Below are 21128 nucleotides of genomic sequence, written 5' to 3'. Positions count from 1 at the left end.
ATTTGCATGTCATTGAGTGAAAAGAAGTATTTGATTCCCCTACAACCCAGCCTGAATTCTGGCTCCCACAGATTGGCTGTGTGCCCACCTGGCACATACATTAAAATAAATTGATCCGCCACACAGGCTGTCGTATCAATGGCCTACCCTAACCTGCTTCCTTTTTCTTCGGTTATATTCTTGGATAAAAGTGCACTTTGTTTTGTTATACCTGTTTCTTTTTTGAGAAAGTGTTTATTTGATATTTGGACCCCAGACCTCACACATTATACACGTCATGTCTACATTTGGTCAAATATTACTAAAACATGAAAACGTTTCTGTTTTAAAGACGTGTGCACATAGATTGTTGTAGACACGGAACACACATGAAGTGCACATATTTCAAATAACGATATCTTATTTGCCGTCTACAACTCCAGGCACTAAACTCCAAGATACAGCGGGTTGTCACAAAAGCCACGATGAGACAAAGCAAGGTTTGGGGTATAATTTTGTTTTCCTGGCTGCAAATTGTCTTTCAGATGATAGCACTGCTGTGCACAAAACCGAGTCCAATACAGAACTGAGGGCATAGGGAAAAGGAGGAGGTTTTTAAAGGGGAAGACAGGAAGTGAGATCATAGGGGTCGGGCTCATTGAGGTCTTCAGCCATTGGTTCGAGCCCGGGCGTGATATCACAGGGGCCGGAGCCGATAGGCTCGGTCCCGGAAGTGACGTCAGGAGAGCCAGGTGGAATCCCCTGGGAATGGCCTGCAGGCAAGGAAGAAAAAGCGAGTCAGTGCACTGTGCCACATCCTGGCATGTCTCAGCACTGTCCTTACTCGAGCCCTTTAGCTGCCTCCCATGCGCACGTGTGTCACAGGGTATAGAAAAGAATCCCCCCTGTGAAATATTCCATTTTGTTTTTGCTTTACAGCCTTAAATGAAAACACACAAACTAGTATTTCTTCCCAGCTCTACTTATTCAATGCAAGTGAAAGATATCACAACTACAGTTCAGAAAAATTTGAAAAAATCACAAACAAGAAATCCTGAGATTAATAAAGGAAACTCAGTCAGGTGTCAGTGCCCCCCATTTCCATTGCTGTTCCTGGCTGTGATTAGTTGTAATGAGTGTGATTAGTGAAGATGTTCCTGGTCCATTCATTCCCTTGCATTGGTAGAGCAACTGACCGCAAACAACTGACTGAATGGCAGGCCACTTTCAGAAGATCTCAGGGATAGAGTTGTGGACGGACATAAGGCAGGGGATGGACACAAAAACATCTCAAAAGGCTTCATCAGTCCCAAGGAGTCCAGTAAAGTCCTTCATAAAGAAGTGTTTGGTACTACTAGGACCCTCCCTGGACCCTCCAAACTGGATGGAAGAGCAAGGAGGACACTGGTAAGAGAGGCTACCGAGAGGCCAATGGCCACTTTGAAGGAGTTCCAGGATTTGATGGCACAGACTGGTCATTAATGGTGTGCAGGTGACAACAATTTCACAAGCGCACCTCCGTTGTGGCTTGTTCAGCAGAAAAGAAAGGCCAAATTAAGGCTCGTTTGAGCTTTCCCAGAATGCACCTTGAAGATTCTGATGCCAAGTGGAAAAAGGTCTTCTGGTCAAATGAGACCAAAATCAAACTATTAGGTCTCAACACCAAACGGTCCATCAATGCAGCTCACCATCCACAACACACCATACCTACAGTAAAGCATGGAGGGGGCAGCATCCTGCTGTGGGGGGCCTGGAGCTGTCGTTGGGGTAGAAGGTAAAATGGATGGATGGATGGAGCAAAGTACCATCAAATTCTGGAGGAAAACCTGCTACCCTCTGTCAGAAAGTTGAAGATGTGCAGAATGTTCACCTTTCAACACGACGACAACCCGAAGAACACAGCAAAACTGACCACCCAGTGGCTGAAGGAGAAAAAAGTGAATGTCCTGCTGTGGCCAATCAGAGCCCAGACTGAAATCACAGTGACAATGTGTGAAAAGATCTGAAGATAGCAGACCACCAACACTCACCAGCCAATGTGACCGAACTTGAACAGTCAAACTGTAAAGAAGAGTGGGGGGCAAATATTGAGTGGGCTCAGTCTAGGTGGGCAAAGCTGAGAGAGAAGAATCAACAGACTGTCATTAAAGGAAAAGGGGGGTCAACAACATGACTTTGAAATTGGGGGGGTGATCCTTTGGGAAAATTTTGATTGGGGGGATTCTTTCCTATATCCACTGTAAGCACTGAGCACTAAGAACCTTCTTTGTTAGGTGAGCGGCAGTGGGGGGATGGGATAGCAGGCCGCTTGTGCTGATCGAAACATTTACAACACAAACGAGGCCGACGGAGAGGTGCGAAGGAATTTAAGATGGGCCGTTGAGTTTTTTCGCAGGCTTTGGTAATTCTAGTGTTGATGTATCTTCTTGAGCTCAAGCCATTTTTCTCCTTCACTTAGTAATAATAATTCTTTGCATTTCTATAGCACTTTTCTCACTACTCAAAGCGCTCGGCAATTGCAGGCTAAGGGCCTTGCTCAAGGGCCCAACAGAGCAGAGTCCCTTTTGGCTTTTACGGGATTCAATCCCTAGCCTCAGAGCCACCACTCCATTCTTGTTTGCTGCAGTCTGCTTAAAAGCAATTCTGTGGACTTTCTGTAAGGGGATTGGATTAGTAGGAGCGGAGGGTCAGTCTAGTCAGGTGACTATTGACACAGATCAAGCGCCTTTGTTTTCTGTTGCACTTTTCTACAAGAGTGTGCACAGGCAGGTGAAGGGAGTCAGAGCTGGGGATTGAACCAGCGGCCTTGTGTTTTAGCAGCTCTTTTTCTGTCCCCTTTAGCACACAACCACCATCCCACACACCTCCAGACCCCCAATCTGTGTTTATCAGGGTTCATCTCGTTAGCCTATGTGATCCGGTCTAGCAGCCTCCAAATTAGATTTTATTTCTTTTCTTTGTGATGAATGTACAGATTGCTACAAATCCTTCACGTGAAAGTGAGCTTTGCACATTGTCTGCCCCAACAAAGGAGAGGAATTACAAAGAAATGATCATGGAGTTATTGTCACGGATGCAGATTACAGTGAAATTCTTAATGTGTGTGCACGTTGCCAGTCTAGCACCATGATTAGTGATTATTACTACCTCACCTCAAAATTAGCCTTCATTACTTGAGAAATCTCAGAACACATTTGTCACAAGTGCATACGTTACAATACGGGAGCATTTTAACAAAATATGGCAGGTTACCTGCAATAAACGAATTGTAAAAACCACAGACGTCACGTCCGATTTCTTCACCAGTTATGATTCGGGGCATCCTGAGTTGTCACTGTTTGAGTTTTGGCTGACATACGATGAGAATTCTGGGTTATTGCTAGAAATTTGCAAGGTCATCGTCATCACGCTTTGTTAATCTCAGTGAGTCTTTTCATCACACAAGATGTAAATCTCAAAGAGCTGTGGCTTTCCATGACGTTGTGTTTACCAGTGCAGGGAGTGTAAAGTCATGACCGTTAAGTACCAACATTGCTAAAATAAATAAATCGGTGACAATAGGTGGGATACAGAGGAGTATGATTAAGTAACGTGCCACTTTTATTGGAATGGAGAACCTGGCTGAGTTCAGTTAATGTTAAAATGTAAGTGTCTTGTATGTCTGTAGCAATAGGGTGTTGCAAGAGGCCAGAGTTGCCTCGAAAGCTCGCATATTGTAATCTTTTTAGTTAGCCAATAAAAGCTATGTTAAAATTTAATAAATTATGAAAACTATGTGTTTGCTAGCATTACATGTTGAAAGCAGAAATCTGGCTTAATGTTTTCAGTTAAAAAGGGAATGTTGAATTTCTGCAGATTCTTTTTCTCTTTGATTGTTCAGTTTCAAGGCTTCAAGTTATGGCGCCCTCCACTAATATGGTAGACGGAAATGTGCTGTGAAAAAAAAGTCTTGTAATGTTTATCGTCTTGATCGTTTATGTTAAATATTAACAAAAGTGCCACCTGCTGTGTAACTGTAACAAAACTGAAAGGAAAAAGAAATGCTCCACATAAAATATTTTCTCAACGGTTGTTGACACTCCTAGAAAGTAAACTGTAAGGTCCTGTACGTGGCATTTGTTACTTTAGAGCAGCTGTTTGGCCTAATCTTTATTTATCCAATCAGGCTGCTCTTGGATATGGGAATTTAGGAGACGGTCAGCCCGCAGTCCTGTCGAGGTCCTTCTCTGTGGGTTTTTCTTGCCTCCAAGCTGTGTGGTTTTTTTTTTTTTTGTGTCTGCTGTCTGTCATTTCTTTTTCTCAAAAAAAAAAAAAAATCCATACATCAATCAATCAACATTTATTTCTATAGCACATATTCATACAAAAAAATGTAGCTCAAAGTGCTTTACAAAATGAAGAATAGAAAAATAGAAGACACAATAAAAGATAAACATAAGTCAACATTAATTAACATAGAATAAGAGTAAGGTCCGATGGCCAGGGTGGACAGAAAAAACAAAAAAAAACTCCAAAGGCTGGAGAAAAAAATAAAATCTGTAGGGGTTCCAGACCAAGAGACCGCCCAGTGCCCTCCATCGGCAAATTTGTTGTTACCCCTCCACAAAAAAAGAAGAACCTCCAAATAACTGGGGACTGACAGAAGTCATTCACCTTCGTCATTGTTTATTCCAGGGGTCACCAAGTCCGGTCCTGGAGGACCACCGTGGCTGCAGGTTTTCATTCTAACCCTTTTCTTAATGAGTGTCCTGTTTTTGCTGCTAATTAACGTCTTTTGAACTCATTTGAATTGATTTGCTCTTGAAGACTCAGACCCCTTAATTAGCAGCCAAACAATCATGAGAGCCAAAACAACTGGTGACCACCATACGATATCTCAAAATAAAGAAAGGTGAAGGTCTCAGGAATGTTGGTCTGCTCAGGTCCATAAAACATTTGAACAGAGCTGCTCTTCGAAAAGAGAGAACCAACAATTTCAGAAATGTCTGCTAATGCACCGCGAGAGCAGCAACAAGCCACAGAATTAAAGAACGGGTTTAATTAGTTGACAAGACTCCGCGCCTAATTAAGCAACTGGTTGGGGTGAAATTGATTGGAGTTTGAGGCCCTGACTTAGGTGGTCTTCTGTTGGCTCCCTCACTTCACATTTCCTTTCTGATTGGATTTCATTTAAGAAAAGAAATGAAGAAATTCAGAGGAACAAATCTTTAAAAAAGCAATTCAATTAAAATGAATTCACAAGAAGTTAATTAGCAGCACAAACAGGGCACTCATTACAAAAAAAGGGTTTGAATGAAAACCTGCAGCCACGGTGGTCCTCCAGGACTGGACTTGACGACCCCTGGTTTATTCTGTATTGAAGTCAGACTTTGCTTTAGAGTTTTGATTAAACAGAATATTTCAAATAATGACACAAATGAAATTGGCATGGACACAGATAATGGGACCCTTAACCTAATATTTGGTTGCACAATCTTTAGAGTTTGAAATCACGGCATAGAAGCGATTCCTGTGGCTCTCTATGAGACCTCTGCACCTGTCCACAGGTAGTTTGGCCCACACGTCCTGAGCAGACTGCTCCAGCCGGGTCGGGTGTGAAGGGGGTCTTCTCCAGACTGCATGGTTCAGGTCATTCTGTTGATGTTTGATGGGATTCAAATCAGGGCTCCTAGAAGGCCACTTCACAACAGTCCAATGTTTTCTTCTCAGCTGTTCTAAGGTACTTTTAGTTGTCTGTTTTTGGAGGGTCCGTGACCTGCCACTGACACTGGGCAGGATGTTTGGCTCCATAATGTCCCAGTAGTCTTGACATGTCATTGTTCCCCTGCACAGACTCGAGGCAACCCGTAGCCAGACACAGCAAATCGGCCTCAGAACATCACTGAGACTCCTCCATGTCTCACGGTACTTTTGGTGTTCTTTACTTTGAAAGCTTCATTTATATGTCTGTGGACATAAGAGCTGTGATTTGTCAAAAAGCTCCAGTTTTGTCTCATCTGTCTAAAGGACATTCTCTTGTGGCTTCTTTAGCAAATTCCAGTCTGGCTTCCACAGTGGAGTCGTCCTTTGTTGAGCCCACTGTCACTAAAAAGGCGAGGGATTGTGTGCTCAGACACTGATGGGCCTTGACCTTGGAGGTCGACTTGTATCCCTTTAGAAGTTGTCCTTAGCTTTTTGTCTCCCATTCTCACTATCCTTCTGCCCGCTCTGGGGTCCACTTCTTAATATTTGCAACTTTTGTCTCAGGAACATCAAGCTGCTTGGTGATGGTCCTTCTAGCCTTTGCCCTTTAACAAGCATGTCAGTCATTTTCTTTCAGATCTCCTCAGACAACTCTCGATGATACCAAACAGCAGGGTGACGATCTTTCTCCATTTAAATTGCCTGATTGGAGACACGTGTGATAAGAATTCAAGAAAATAGCTAGTTTGGAAAATCCCTCAAATCCAATTATTTACGATCTTCAACAAGTGTGTGCAGGGAGATTCACTCAAAGGAGGCCCTGAATATTCTGTAATAACTCTCGCTAGGACAAAGCAATCTGAACGAAACAACATGCAATGTGCCCCTCAGTATATGGAGCTTCGAACAGGGCAGGATGCCCCTGTGTCGGAACGATGAGGTACGCCCCGGACAGCCGTCACAACGTTTAACCTCTGTTTGCAACTTCTGTGTACCTACTGCCCATACCCCTTCACTCAGTCAGGATGGTGGTGTACAGTATTGAGCAGCGCATCTTCATGATGTGAAAGTTTTGTCTCACCAATTCAGAATCAACTGGATGATCGTGAATTAACGGAAGGTGACTTGCAGCAAGATGGAGAAACGTGTCCCACATCGGCAAGGAGTGCATGGCAGAAATGGAGACCTCCTTCGGCAACAGGGTCATTTCAGAGGGGCTTTGACCACCACGGTCACCAGTTTTGACACCACCAGACTTCTTTCTTTGGGGTCTGCACGGAGGAAACATCTTTTGGAACGAGCCTTGCACTGTGGAAGGCTCCAACATGAAGTTGCTGCTATTCCCCACCGAGACGCATGCCGATAAGTTCAAGAGCATGGAGTGCCGCGTCGAAATGTGTCTGGCAGAAAACGGAACCAACTTCCAGCATCGCATGCAATGCAATCGATTACACAAACGTCAAGGTAGAGAGCGAATATTTTGGGTTCAGATTGCTTCATCCTAATGGGAGCTCCGACAGAATATTCAGGGCCCCCTTTTGAGTGAATCTCCCTGTAGAATAAGCAACACTTGATCTCTTGTCACACTTGCTTTGCTTTACTCGGCGACCTTTCAAAGGCATGCAGGGCTTTTTGTGTCATCACTTTCCAGGGGGCATGGAACTTTTTCAATGAGCTGGAAGGGACCAACAAATGTGTCCACATCTGTATGAACTGCAAGAAAAGCAGCAAATACTTCATTGCACTAGAAGGTATAAATTGGAATTTAAATGCATGATTAAGAAGCACAGACTCCTGCAGTGGATGAAAGAACTTCTGAGAAGTTAGGGTGACTCATTTTACAATGGAATTGTATTGTAGGGTGTGAAAGGTTAACCTGACTCTCTGTCGTTGTCTCTTTTACAGGAACCAATAAAATCGAGGGCCCCACAGCTGCATCTGGAGTACAGGTTTTACAAACAGCTGGGAAACACAGGTAAGCAGAATGATCTCTGAAGTGAACGTTCTTCCATATCCGTGGATGTACATCACTCATTCTGTATCCCGTATTTGTTTATTGTCATTGCAAGTATATGAATCACAATACACTTAAGAAAGCGATGGGTTGTTCTTGTTGGGTCACATATGGAGGATTCAGAAAGTGTTCAGGCTCCTTCACTTTTTTCACATTTTTGATGCGTTGCAGCCTTCTTCTCAAATCATTTTGATTCTTTTTTTTTTCGCTCATTAAGCAACACCTAATACCCAAGAACGACAAAGCAAATGTATTGTCACACACATATGCATGGTAGGCAGCTAAAAGGCTCAAAGGCGGTAATTCCTTGCCAAAACCAGGGGATGGCAGAGTGCTCTAATCCTTGGTCTTTTCAAAGACCTCGATAAGGTCGATCACGTTTTTTATTGATTGTCCCCAGGCCAGCTGGGCGAGGTGTTCACCAGAAAAAAAAAAAAAACGGGCGATGTGTTCCACCACCTGCTGTGCATTATCTCCCTTTGGCCTTTGCCAACACCCAAATCTCACCCATAGGTCAAACTCCTGAGAATGAGTTGACCACTCTGGTCCAGATTTCCATAAGGATACTGTACTCGCCTGCTGGCCCAGAGCACTCCCACCTTTTCCAAATTCCTTGGCCTTTGGGGTCGGGGGGGTCAAACTCCACCTCCAAGATCCAATAACTAGTCTCCAGGACTTCCCCCACCCAGCATGGCCGTATTCTGTAAGCCTCCTTCCTACTCTAACCTGTGTACTGTATTATAGACTGACCCCTGGGATGGAGCCTGCGCCTGATGCCCTCGCCCCACATCCCATACCCATCGGGTTCGGTACTTTGCCACCTGGGCCCTGAAGGATTGGATTTCTTTTTCAGGTCCAGCTCCTGCTTTTTCATGGAGTTGTTCATCCTGCCGACTACGCCACATTAAGTGAACCACACAACACTGAAAGAGGTTTGGGAGCAGCCGCCCGTATACTTGCAATTGGCTGCCAAAGGTGTAGCAAAATTGTGGTTCAAATGATACAGATCAGTCCATATCAAAGAACAATGGCAATAGGCAAACATGGTGCTTATATAGAAGGCAAATGGGAAATATCATCAGACAGGAACCAGAAGTGACGTCCTCGGGTCCGGAACCGAGCGGAATTTCCCATGATCAGTCTGCTAATGGAAAAGAGCAAGGATTAGTGCACTCTGCCATCTCCTGGTTTTGCAAGGAATTATGGCCTTTTGAGCCTTTTAGCCGCCTCCCATATACATGTGTGTGACAGTATTAAAAATAAAAACCTGAAATATCTTATTGACACAAGTCCGGTGCAGCTCCTTTGGCAGTAATATCAGCTGGAAGGTATCATGGCTATGACATGACAAGCTTTTATGGATTGTCGGCCATTCTCCGCAGATCCTCCAAGCCATGACACTGTTGAATGGAGACCTTCAGTGAACAACAGCCCTTTTCAATTCTCTTCAGTGATGATCTGTTGTGTTCAAGTGTGGCCTCTGGCTGGGCCACTGAAGGACATTCCTAGAGTTGTCCCTAAATCACTCCTGGGTTGTGTTTGCTTTTTGTACTTTGGGTCATTAGACCTTTGGCCCAGTCTGAGGTGCAGAATTTCATTATGGACCTCTCTGTACTTTGGTAAATTCAGCTTTCCCTCAATTCTGACTAGTCTCACAGTCCCTGATTCTGCTGCCTCCATACTTCACCGTTGGACTGTTACAGTACTGGTAGTGAGTGGTGCCTGGTTTCCACCAGACATGATGTTGATCTTGATTTCATCAGATTATAGAATCTTGTCTGGTACAGTCTCAGAGTCTTTGAGGTTCCTTCTTCCAGACTCCATGTCTGTCTGGCCACTCTGCCATAAAGCCCAGACTGGTGGAATGTTGCAGTGATGGTGGTCTTTCTGGAAGTTTCTCCCATCACTATACAGGTTCCTTGTAGCTTAGTCAGAGTGACCACTGGGTTTTTGGTCACCTCTATTACCAAGGTCTTTCCCCCAGTTGCTCAGTTTGTCAGGACAGCAAGCTCTAGGAGCCGTGTGGTGGTTATTCTAAACTTCTTGTGGGGGCCACTGTGCTCTTGGGAACCTTCAATGCTACTGCCTTTCCCAGATCTGTACCTCAACACAATTCTGCAGGCACATCCTTTGACGTCCTTTTAACTGGAGGACCGTCTATTGACGAGTGTGTGCCTTCCCTTAACAATATCTTATATATAAACGTCTACACGTGGAAGTGTGTTTGTCTGTCTGTTGGGCCCGGAAGTGAGAGGATGAGTTGGGGTAAGGGCTCTGCCTCCGAGGAAACAGAAACTTGCTTAGCCACTAATACACAAGCAAGGCAAGCACATCGGCAAAATGAAACCTCGGAAGAAAGAGACGCATGCTTAGCCGCTAATGCACACAGTGTGAGCAGGACGCTGGCAAAACGAAACCTCCTAGCAGAGAGACGCCCAGAGTAGTTCCTTTGATTTACCTAACATCTCCATATTTCAGTTTTTTTTCTGACAATTTCAACAGTTTTTAGGACCCCGGCCTTTTTGCAGCATGGGCTTACACAGCTAGTACTGTGTGTGTGTGTGTATATACACACACAGTAGAGTCTCGCTTATCCTACCTTCAACATCCAACATTCCATTATTATCCGGCGTCCACGCAAAAAGCATCAGTCGGCAACAAGAACTGCAAGTTGCGAGCGTGAGCGTAGTCTATTTTTTGTTTCTCCCGGCTCTGCCGCAGCTAATTACAGTGGAACCTCGGTTTGCGAGCATAATTAGTTCCGAAAACATGTTCGCAGTCCAAAGCACTCGTACAGTATATCAATGCGAATTTCCCCTTAAGAAATAATGGAAACTCAGATGATTCATTCCACAACCCAAAACTATTCATATGAAAATGATTAATGCAAAATATAAAGTAGAAATACATAAAACAAATTAACCTGCACTTTACCTTTGAAAAGAATCATGGCTGGTGTGAGCGAGTTTCTAAACTCTTTTGGGATTCCACCCAACAGGACGACACGCGGAACAGCATCCCGAAGCAACCACGGGCTCCAAACAATACAATACAATACAATACAGTTTATTTTTGTATAGCCCAAAATCACACAGGAAGTGCCGCAATGGGCTTTAACAGGCCCTGCCTTTGACAGCCCCCAGCCTTGACTCTCTGAGAAGACAAGGAAAAACTCCCAATAAAACCTTGTAGGGAAAATGGAAGAAACCTCGGAAAGGCAGTTCAAAGAGAGACCCCTTTCCAGGTAGGTTGGGCGTGCAGTAGGTGTCAAAAGTAGGGGTCAATACAATACAATATACACAACAGAACAATTCCTTAAGACAGCATAATAAAAATTTTAGAATTACGGTTTAACAGTAGATGATATGACATAATTAGGTTTGGATATTTTTAGAGTCCTGGAGACCTCATCCATCTAGCTGCATCTCCATTTGGCCATGCCACGGCTGAAACATTGCTCGATGAAAGGACCCTCTTTCCCATGATTCCTGTGATCCTCCATCAGGGATGACTTTACCATAGGCAGGCAAACAACTTGGCAGGTGGGCGTGGCACCAATGGCCACATTTGGGTACCGAGAAAGAAACAGAATAGGTGAGGGTTAGTATTCAAATATAATTATCATGTTACTTATGTTATAGTGCTAATTACTAACAACAGAGATGCAGTATGTACAGTTAATCAGCAGCTCTAGTCAGGATATGCTAAACTGAAGTAGTGAGTCTTCAGCCGGGATTTAAAGGCTGAGACCGAGGGGCATCTCTTATGGAAGCAGGAAGACCATTCCACAGTTTAGGGGCCCTGTAACTAAAAGCTCGACCTCCCACTGTTATTTTATTAATCCTTGGAATCCTAAGCAGACCGGCATCTTGAGATCTTAATGTGCTCAGGTTTGTAAGTCATGATAAGTTCAGACAAGTAAGCGGACCTTGGCCATTTAATGCTTTATATGTTAAAAGGAGGATTTTGAAATCTGCCCTAAATTTAACTGGGAGCCAGTGTAAAGATTTAAGAACTGGGGTTATGTGTTCATATTTTCTTGTTCTTGTAATAATTCTTGCAGCGCATTTTGGATTAACTGGAGGCTGTATAGAGAACAGTTTGAACAGCCAGTGAACACCGCATTGCAGTAGTCAATCCTACTAGAGATAAATGCATGAATTAATTTCTCACAATCCTGTTTATTTAGAAAGCGCCTTAATTTCCTAATATTTTTAAGATGGAAAAACATGTTTTGGACGACTTTGTAATATGCTTTAAATGACATGCTAGAGTCAAAGATAACTCCTAGATTGCGGGCTGATTCAGTAAAATTAATTGGGATTCCAACTGAGTTAAATGACGACAAAATATTGCTGTGATCAGCGTCATTCCCTCCAACAATTAACATCTCTGTTTTATCTGTATTTAAAGACAAGTAGTTCTCATTCATCCATTCCTTTAATTCACTAACACAACTAATTAAAGACAACATCGGAGAAACTTCATTTGATTTAAATGAAAGGTATAACTGGGTGTCATCTGCATACGAGTGAAAATTAACATTATGTTTCCTAATGAGAGATCCCAGTGGAAGCATGTAAAGTGAAAACAGTAAAGGTCCCAGTACTGAGCCCTGCGGACACCATATTGAACTTCTGTGTATAATGATGGAGTACTGTCAGCACATTTCTGTACATACTGGAATCGATTTGATAAATAAGAACTGAACCAAGCGAGCACGGGCCTGTAAGCCCAACATCGTTTTCTAGCCTGTGCAGTAAAATAGAATGGTCAATGGTGTCAAATGCTGCACTTAAGTCCAACAACATAATTACAGTGGAATTTCCTTCATCAGAGGATATCAGAATGTCATTTACAACCCGTGTTAGTGCCGTTTCTGTACTATGACCAGTCGAAAGCCAGACTGGAATTTCTCAAATAAATTGTAATGCTAAGGTGTGACTGAAGCTGACTGGCGACTACTTTCTCTAGTATTTTAGAGAGAAATGGTAAATTTGAAATAGGCCTATAGTTATTTAGTATGTGTGGGTCTAGGTCTGACTTTTTAAGTAAAGGTTTAATGACTGACACTTTTAGTGCATCAGGTACTGTGCCATGCAATAATGAACTATTGATAATGTTTAGAATAGGTGCTGCAAGAACATCCATTGCACTTTTTACTAGTTTTGTTGGCACTGGATCTAGGGAACAAGTAGTGGGCTTCATTTTAGAATTAAAGTTAAGACTTCCTGCTCAGTTACAGGATTAAAATTATTAAAGTGCTGAATGCAATGTGAGCAGGGTCTGCTAAGCTAGTATTTGGTTTGTACTGTGATGCTGAGATCTGGGATCTTATATTTTTAATTTTCTCATTGAAGAAGTTCATAAAGTCTGTACTGCTAATATCTGTTGGTATTTTGCACTGTTGATCTGAATTCCCATTTGTTAATTTAGCCACTGCTCTAAAAAGTACCCTAGGATTTTTATTATTGCTATCTATTAATGTAGAATAGTATTCTGAGCGAGCTTTAAAGAGGGCCTTTTTATATTTATTAACACTCTCTGTCCATGCAATTTGAAAGACATGTAGCTTTGTTGTTCTCCATCTGCGCTCCAGTTTTCGACACTCTAATTTAAGAGCTCGAGTGTTTTCATTAAACCAGGGAGAGTTTCTATGTGCTTTGATTACTTTTGTTTTTAGGGGAGCCACTGTGTCCAGAGCATCTCTCAAGGTCACATTATAATGTGATGTTAGCTGATCTAAATTGTTTTCCACGTTTACATTTGATGTTAACTGATCTAAATGGTTTTCCACAATTACACTCGACTTACTCAAGGTATCTATAAATTTTGAAGCAGAATTACAATCTAGATGTCGCACTGTCTTTGTTTTAATCTGCGAGTGCTGGCATGGGCAGAACTAAATCAAACGTAATTAAGAAGTGATCGGAAATAACTACATTTAATGGAGTAATATTTAAATTTTGAATTTCAACTTTGTAAGTTATAATTAAATCTAATGTATGGTTATGATTATGAGTTGGACCTTTGACAATCTGACAAAATCCTACTGAATTTAACAAATAAGTAAAACATTTGCTAAAAGTGTCAGTTTCCACATCAATGTGTACATTAATATCCCCCTCAGAACTACGTGATCATAATTTATAGCCAAATCAGACAGAAGGTTGCTAAATTCAGTCATGAACAATGAATATGGCCCTGGTGGTCTGTAGACTAGCACTATAATTGTGTTGGAATCTGTTTTAATATTTAAAATGAATGCCTCAAAGGATGTAAAGTTGCCTAAATTTTTAGGAGTGATTTGCATTTTGTTACAATGAATTATTCCAAGGCCTCCTCCTCGACCAGAATCTCTAGACTTATGAAGGAACGAGTATCCATCTGGTGACGCCTCAGCTAGGGAACAGTGTCACATTTACTAAGCCAGGTTTCAGTAAGAAGACACAGATCAGATTTTGTACTTAATATATATCATTTACCAAAACAGCTTTAGTGCCAAGAGAGCGAATGTTCAATAAACAGCATTTAAAACTGCATGGTTCTTTCTGAACTGCTGATATATTTTTGTTTTAATTTGAATTAAATTTCTATTACAGATGCCCCTGGTGGAGTGTCTGGTTTTATCCCTTGGTCTAATTATACACCTTTTTTTTGGTTATCAATTAATTTATGGTTTGTTTCAAGACTAAATTTACTGGATGCCCCACAACAGGGATTATGGGTAACAGCTTCAGGAAAATAACAGGTGGGATAAAGAACAGCCTGTGATTTAAGATCACATGACTGCGGCCTGGATGGTGCTCTAATCAGTCAACCAGGCAGTTTTGCTGCCATATTTTGGGATAATACATAAGATCCCTCCAGTTAGGATGAAGACCATCTCTTCTGAAAAATCCAGGCCTTTCCCAAAAATCATCCCAATTGTTCACAAATGCTATGCTTTTATTTGCACACCAGGTTTCTAGCCAGCAGTGAAAGGAATGCAATCTGCTATAAATCACATCCCTCTATACAATCTTGGTAAGGGACCAGATACAATTAAATTCCGACATTTTGTTTTAGCTTTGGTGCATAGAGATGAAGTTCGCTTTAATACCTCAGATTGCTGTAAATAAATATCATTAGTGCCGACATGCAGCAATAAGGTAGATACTTCATCGTCGGCAACACGGTCCAATGCGGCCTTTATGCCAGAAATCTTGGCCCCTGCAAGGCACTTAACATTAACTGCTGGTTTAACATAGTTTGGAATTCTAACATTCCGCACTATGGAATCGCCAATTATGAGCACTGTAGCAGTTCACCGTAAAAGCGAATCCAAAAAGATTGCGGACATGCTGTAAGCGCCTGCCATTGCTGGGTAGTACAGGAACATTACAAATGTGCAGGGCTCAGTGTTACTTGGCCCCGACCCTGCCTGACTGCTGTGTCTGTGTATAGGAGAATGGCAGATCCCGCTACAATAAATAACCACGCTGTTCCTGTTTCAAGCTGAATAAAGCTGGTGTCGCTAAAGTACTGAGAGTCAGCTTTGTGTTTTGGGGTACAAGACGGGGACTCGCACGTTACAACACACACACACGTGGTCACGATGCTGTAGTAAACAGTATACGCTCATACGGATATTGACTATATAAGCGACGGAGTTCAGGCTCTAGAAACTGCAATTAATTACATTGAGCAACAAGAAGAAGCTACAGGAATGAACAAAATGAGGCTGAAAGATGGTGAGACTTGGCAGCAAAGAAACGGCACTCGTCAGGAAAGCAGACTACGATCAAAAATGTCTTTAAATCATCACAGGACTGAACTTTTTAAGTACAGTACATACTGTATTTAACTTCAGACAATTCTGTAACTAAGTTTCAGTTAATTTATTGTGATGTTTTGTTGTAAAACATGATTATTAGGTTCATAATGTGTAAAATTATAATATATTTTGACGTTTAATAGGCTTTTTCTTAACACCTCCCATTATCCAACGTTTTCGGTTATCCGACAAACGGGCCAGCAGACTCTACTGTATCTATAAATGATTTAGATAGGAATATAAGTAACAAGCTAGTTGAATTTGCAGATTATACCAAGATAGGTGGATTAGCAGATAATTTGGAATCCGTTATATCATCACAGAAGGACTTGGATAGCAGACAGGCTTGGGCAGATGAAATTTAATGTCAGTAAATGTAAAGTATCACACATAGGAAGTGAAAATGTGAGGTTTGAATACACAATGAGGGGTCTGAAAATCGAGAGTCCAGGAGTCATAGTCAGTCATTGTTCAGAAGCCATCATGAAGGCTAACAGAATGTCAGGTTATATAGCGCCTTGATGTGTGGAGTACAAGTCACAGGAGGTTCTGCTCAAGCTTTATAACACACTGGTGAGGCCTCATCTGGAGTCCTGTGTGCAGTTTAGGTCTCCAGGACTACAAAAAGGACATAACAGCACAAGAAAAGCTCCAGAGAAGAGCAACTAGGCTGATTATAGGGGGCTACAGGGGTTGAATTATGAGGAAAGATTAAAAGAGCTGAGCCTTTACAGTGAAGAGGAGACCTGACTGAAGTGTTTAAAATTATCAAGTGAATTAGTCCAGTGGATTGAGACGGTAACTTTAAAATGAGTTCATCAAGAACACGGGGACACAGTTGGAAACTTGTGAAGGGGAAATTTCACACAGACATTCGGAAGTTTTTCTTTACACAAAGAACGACAGACACTTGGAATAAGCGACCAAGTAGTGTGGTAGACAGTAAGACGTTAGGGACTTTTAAAACTCGACTTGATGTTTTTTTAGGAGAAATACGTGGACAGGACTGGCGAGCTTTGTTGGGCTGAATGGCCTGTTCTCGTCCTGAGTGTTCTAATGTTCTAATTGAATTAAATGCAGTTGAACTTCAAACGTCTCAATGATGATCAATCAAATGGAGAGCACCTGAGCCAAATCAGTGTGTCTGAATACTTGTGTTCATGTGATAGTCCAGTTTTTTATTTTTGATAAATTTGCTGAAATTTCTAAAACCCTGTTTTTCAATGTGTTATTCTGTGGTATTGAGTGTTACTTGATGAGGTTAAAACCAATTGAATGTCAGTGATTTTAACACCTGGGTGCTGCATAGTAAAATGTGAAAAAGTGAAGCCATCTGAATACTTTCTGTAGACACTGCATATTTAGTCATTTAGCAAACGTTTTCATCTAAAGTGACTTACAAATGGGATCAACTTAATCGAGTCAACATTCACCAAAACAAGTGAAAATGCTCAGGCCCTTACAAGTATAAGTGAGCAGCCATTAAAAAGAGTGCAAGCGGAGAACTGGTTAGCTTTACCATAGCCAAATAGGATGGCGTTCACAGTTGGCAGTTTCTTCCGTACCTGTCCTTAAATAATTTGAATAAAATGTGCTTATTCTTCTAATACCAAAGCCTGTAAACTTTGTGCCATAAAGTGGCTTACAGTCTTCTAATCTGTATTTGTTAATTTAGTTTTTACACAGTGCATTTTATTACAAGTGTCGTCACAGCATGCTTTAGAATAAAGAATGTGATTCAGACCAGCAGACTCTAACAGGTGGTAGTTGGAGGGTCACAGAGATCTATTTAGACAAAGGAAATCTGTGAAAATGTGCTTCCATCCAATGTGACTATTTACAAAAGAAATGTCGACCACAAGAGGAGCAGTTTGTGAGCCCCCCACCCCTCGATGTACACGTGTGTTCACTGAGCTCTTTTGATGTACTTTGTCAAAGGGCAGACAGTTATAAGCCAGACGTGGAGCAAATGAGATGGCACGACTGTACTAATGAGATCCTGGGAGTAAGAAGTGCTCTGACGTGTAATTAACACAGCTGTATGCCATTATGCATTGCCACGTGTCAACCCTGGTTTTCTGTCTCATAGCCCTTGGTCTAGTTTAATTTCATGTTTTTCCTTCTTGCCATTTGTACTTCATCATCTTCTCCTTTCGGCTGCTCCTGTTAGGGGTTGTCACAATGGGTCATCTTCTCCCACATCTTTGTCCTCATCATCTTGTTCTGTCACACCCACCACCTGCATGTCCTCTCTCATCACATCCATAAACCTTCTCTTTGGCCTTCCTCTTCTCCTCTTCCCTGGCAGCTGTATCCTTAGCATCCCTATATACCCAGCATGCATCTCTCTTCTGCATGTCCAAACCAACGCAATCTCAACTCTCTCACTTTGTCTCCAAAATGTCCAACCTGAGCTGACCCTCTCTAATGTCTTCATTTCTAATCCTGTCTGTCCTCCTCACACCCGATGTAAATCTTAACATCTTTAAATCTCTGCCACCTCCAGCTCTTTCTCCTGCTTTCCAGTCATTGCCACCGTCTAAAAAATTATGGGAGCACTTAAGACACACATCAGATCTCGATGAACAAAATAGTCAAGTGGAAATTTCTTAAAGATAGGGTGAGAAGCTCAGTCATCCGGGAGGGGCTCAGAGTAGAGCCGCTGCTCCTCCACATCGAGAGGAGTCAGATGAGGTGGCTCGGGCATCTGATCAGGATGCCTCCTGGACGCCTCCCTGGTGAGGTGTTCTGGGCACGTCCAACCAGGAGGAGGCCCCGGGGAAGACCCAGGACACGCTGGAGGGACTATGTCTCCCGGCTGGCCTGGAAACGCCTTGGGATTCTCCCGGAAGAGCTGGAAGCAGTGGCTGGGGAGAGGGAAGTCTGGGCCTCTCTGCTTAAGCTGCTGCCCCCGCGACCCGACCCCGGATAAGAGGAACAGGATGGATGGATGGATGAAATTTATTTACTAAGCAATCCTGTGTAATTCATTGAGAATAAAATAATGTGACAACGGTCAATGGAAACCAAAACCACCAAAATTCAACATCACACCAAAAATCAAAGTCAAACATTGAAATGACAGGCTGACCCAACTTGTGTGAATTTCATCAGGGCCACTCTTAATGTGACTCAGTAGTGTCTGTATGGACCCCCAACATCATCTGGGCCTGCTCGTAATCGATTGATGTATTTTTTGGATGATCCTGAGAGGTGTGCGTTACAGTAATCTAGTCGACTGAAAACAAAACTGTGAACTCATTTCTCAGCATCTTGCAGTGTTATAAGAGGTCAAGCTTTTGTTATATTTCTTAAGTGAAAAAATGCTGTCCTGGTAATCTGATTAACATGTGATTTAAAATTCAGGTCACAGTCAATGGTTACCCCTAAATTCGTTACCTCCGTCTTGACTTTTAATCCTAATGCATCAAGTTTATTTCTAATAGCCTCATTACATCCATTATTGCCAATCACTAAAATTTCTGTTTTCTCTTTATTTAGTTTAAGAAAATTTAGCAACACATGTAAGACATTGGGGGGTCAGTGAATCAGCAGAGTCGGGGTCATCAGGCGCTATTGATAAATACAGCTGTGTGTCATCAGCATAGCTGTGGTAGCTCACGTTATGGCTGAGATAATCTGACCTAACGGAGGCATGTAGATCGAAAAGAGCAGCATACAAGGATAGAGCCTTGTGAACCACCATATAGAATATCAGGGGTCTTTGAAGTATAATTACCACAACTAAAAAAGAACTGAAATGACAATAATTGAAGATATGGTCTGGTGGCAGTCTGGGAGAGGAAAAAAAAACTGTGGTGGGTACATAATTTAAAATATGGGTGGTTTAAGTCAAGTGTGCACCCTCCACACTGTGTGCTTAACTTTGACGTAGTGTCATGTCTCTTGGCTTTAAGGGGTCCTAAGTATCTCCTTCCAAAGCCCAGGTGCAGCAGCAGAACCAAATGATGTACAATGAGATACCACAGAGAAAAGAAGAGAATCAGCAATGGATAATAATCAAGATTACACTGGAGAACGAAGAATTCACTTCCTGAATACTTTTGTGCGTATCTGATGGACTTGGAGCAACCGATCACAAAAATCATGTTTTAAATTTTCCTATCACATATCATTTTATTGTACCAGTTTATTTTTGCAGTCATGTCATGTAATTTTTTTACCCACTTAAACCAGACCAAATAGGCTAGAGCCCATTCCAGCTAGCATAGGGTACAATTCAGGAACAAACACTAGACAGGGTGGGTGCCAGTCCATCCCAGGGTGAACACACACACCAGCTACGCAGTAGGGCAATTTTATTGTTGCTGATTCACTAACCTGCACGTCTTTGGACAGTTGAAGGAATCCCACACTGACACGGGGAGAACATGCAGACTCCAGGCAGGGTGGGACCCAAGACGTGAACCCTGGTCTCCTTACTGCACCGCAGCAGCCCTACCACCACACCAGTGCCACACTATTTTTGGGATTTTTATCACGTTTAACTCTTTGACATCTTGTAAAGCACTTTGAGATGTATATGTGCTACAGTGAACCCTCGTTTATCGCGGTTAATCCGTTCCAGACTCTGCCGCGATAAATGAATTTTCGCGAAGTAGGATTCTTTATTTATAAATCAAATATTTTCGCAGTTAGAGTATAGAAAACCTGTTTATGACCTTCTAAATACGTTTTTTAACATTATTAGAGCCCTCTAGACATGAAACAACACCCTTTAGTCATCATTACACTCGTATTACTCAATATATTAGACAAAATAAGAGAAAATAAGACATATTAGACGTTACAAATATCATATTACTAGGCGACCGACTTTTATCCTCAATTTTTGTGCGCTCCATGTGTACATCAGGCATGTAAGTGTAGAGAATGAGAACATCAAAGTGCCCATTCATAACATCCCCTCGAGTGCCTGTCCAAAGTCGTACAATGTCAGCCCATATCTGTACCGCTAAAGACGGAGTTTCATGCACTAAATAAGCTATAGATGAGAATAAGCAAGCACCATCTCCCCTGATATTTACTACGCGGTAAGGCGTTTGTACTCCATCAACATTAATTATTTCCAGAGACATAATTTTTTCTATTTTTCCAGCGCATCGCGCACAAAAGCAAGGGAACGATGGGAGCACCAGAACTGTGCTCACATCGCGTCGCTTCGGACCTCAAGCCGCAAGTAGTAAGTGTGTAATAAGCGGAATACCACTACGCTTTGCACTCATGGGACGGAAGGAATAATCCCGAACGCTTTTCTATAGTAGATTATTGTACTGTACATTTAATTGCACACAAACACTAATCTATGAAGGCACGACCTCAGTAGGAGAGTCTTCAGAGGTGGTGCAGTATCTTCAGCAGGTGCGTCGTTGTCTTCTTCCGCTGAAGGAGTACCAGGAGTAGGCAGTGGGTGTCTGGGTGCGCGGCTGAAGAACATCTTGATAGGCAGTTGCTGGCGCTGTCTTTTCATATGTGTGAGGAGGCTTTTGTAGGGTATTGCCATCTTTAATCATATACAAGAGTTTCACCTTCTCCTGGATAGTAAGCATCTTCCTCCGGCGCTTAGTTTTATTGTCAGAAGGCTTAGAAAAAGCAGCACGTTTAGGAGCCATCGTA

At 42.3% G+C, this 21128-nt stretch overlaps 1 protein-coding gene across 2 annotated transcripts in view; it reads left to right on the top strand.

Annotated features, from left to right (window-relative positions):
• The window catches only part of LOC120537890 (casein kinase I), a 169115-nt gene that overhangs the window by 86369 nt on the left and 61618 nt on the right, over window positions 1-21128 (top strand). For both annotated transcript variants that reach the window (XM_039767147.1, XM_039767148.1), the window contains exon 3: window positions 7567-7636. In XM_039767147.1, the coding sequence (XP_039623081.1) occupies window positions 7567-7636 (70 nt within the window). The remainder of the gene's footprint in view (window positions 1-7566; window positions 7637-21128) is intronic.

The sequence above is a fragment of the Polypterus senegalus genome, chromosome 10 (assembly GCF_016835505.1).
Source record: "Polypterus senegalus isolate Bchr_013 chromosome 10, ASM1683550v1, whole genome shotgun sequence".
Taxonomy (NCBI): domain Eukaryota; kingdom Metazoa; phylum Chordata; class Cladistia; order Polypteriformes; family Polypteridae; genus Polypterus; species Polypterus senegalus.
The sequence above is the reverse complement of the archived record's forward strand: the minus strand, read 5'-3'. Positions and strand labels throughout refer to the sequence as shown.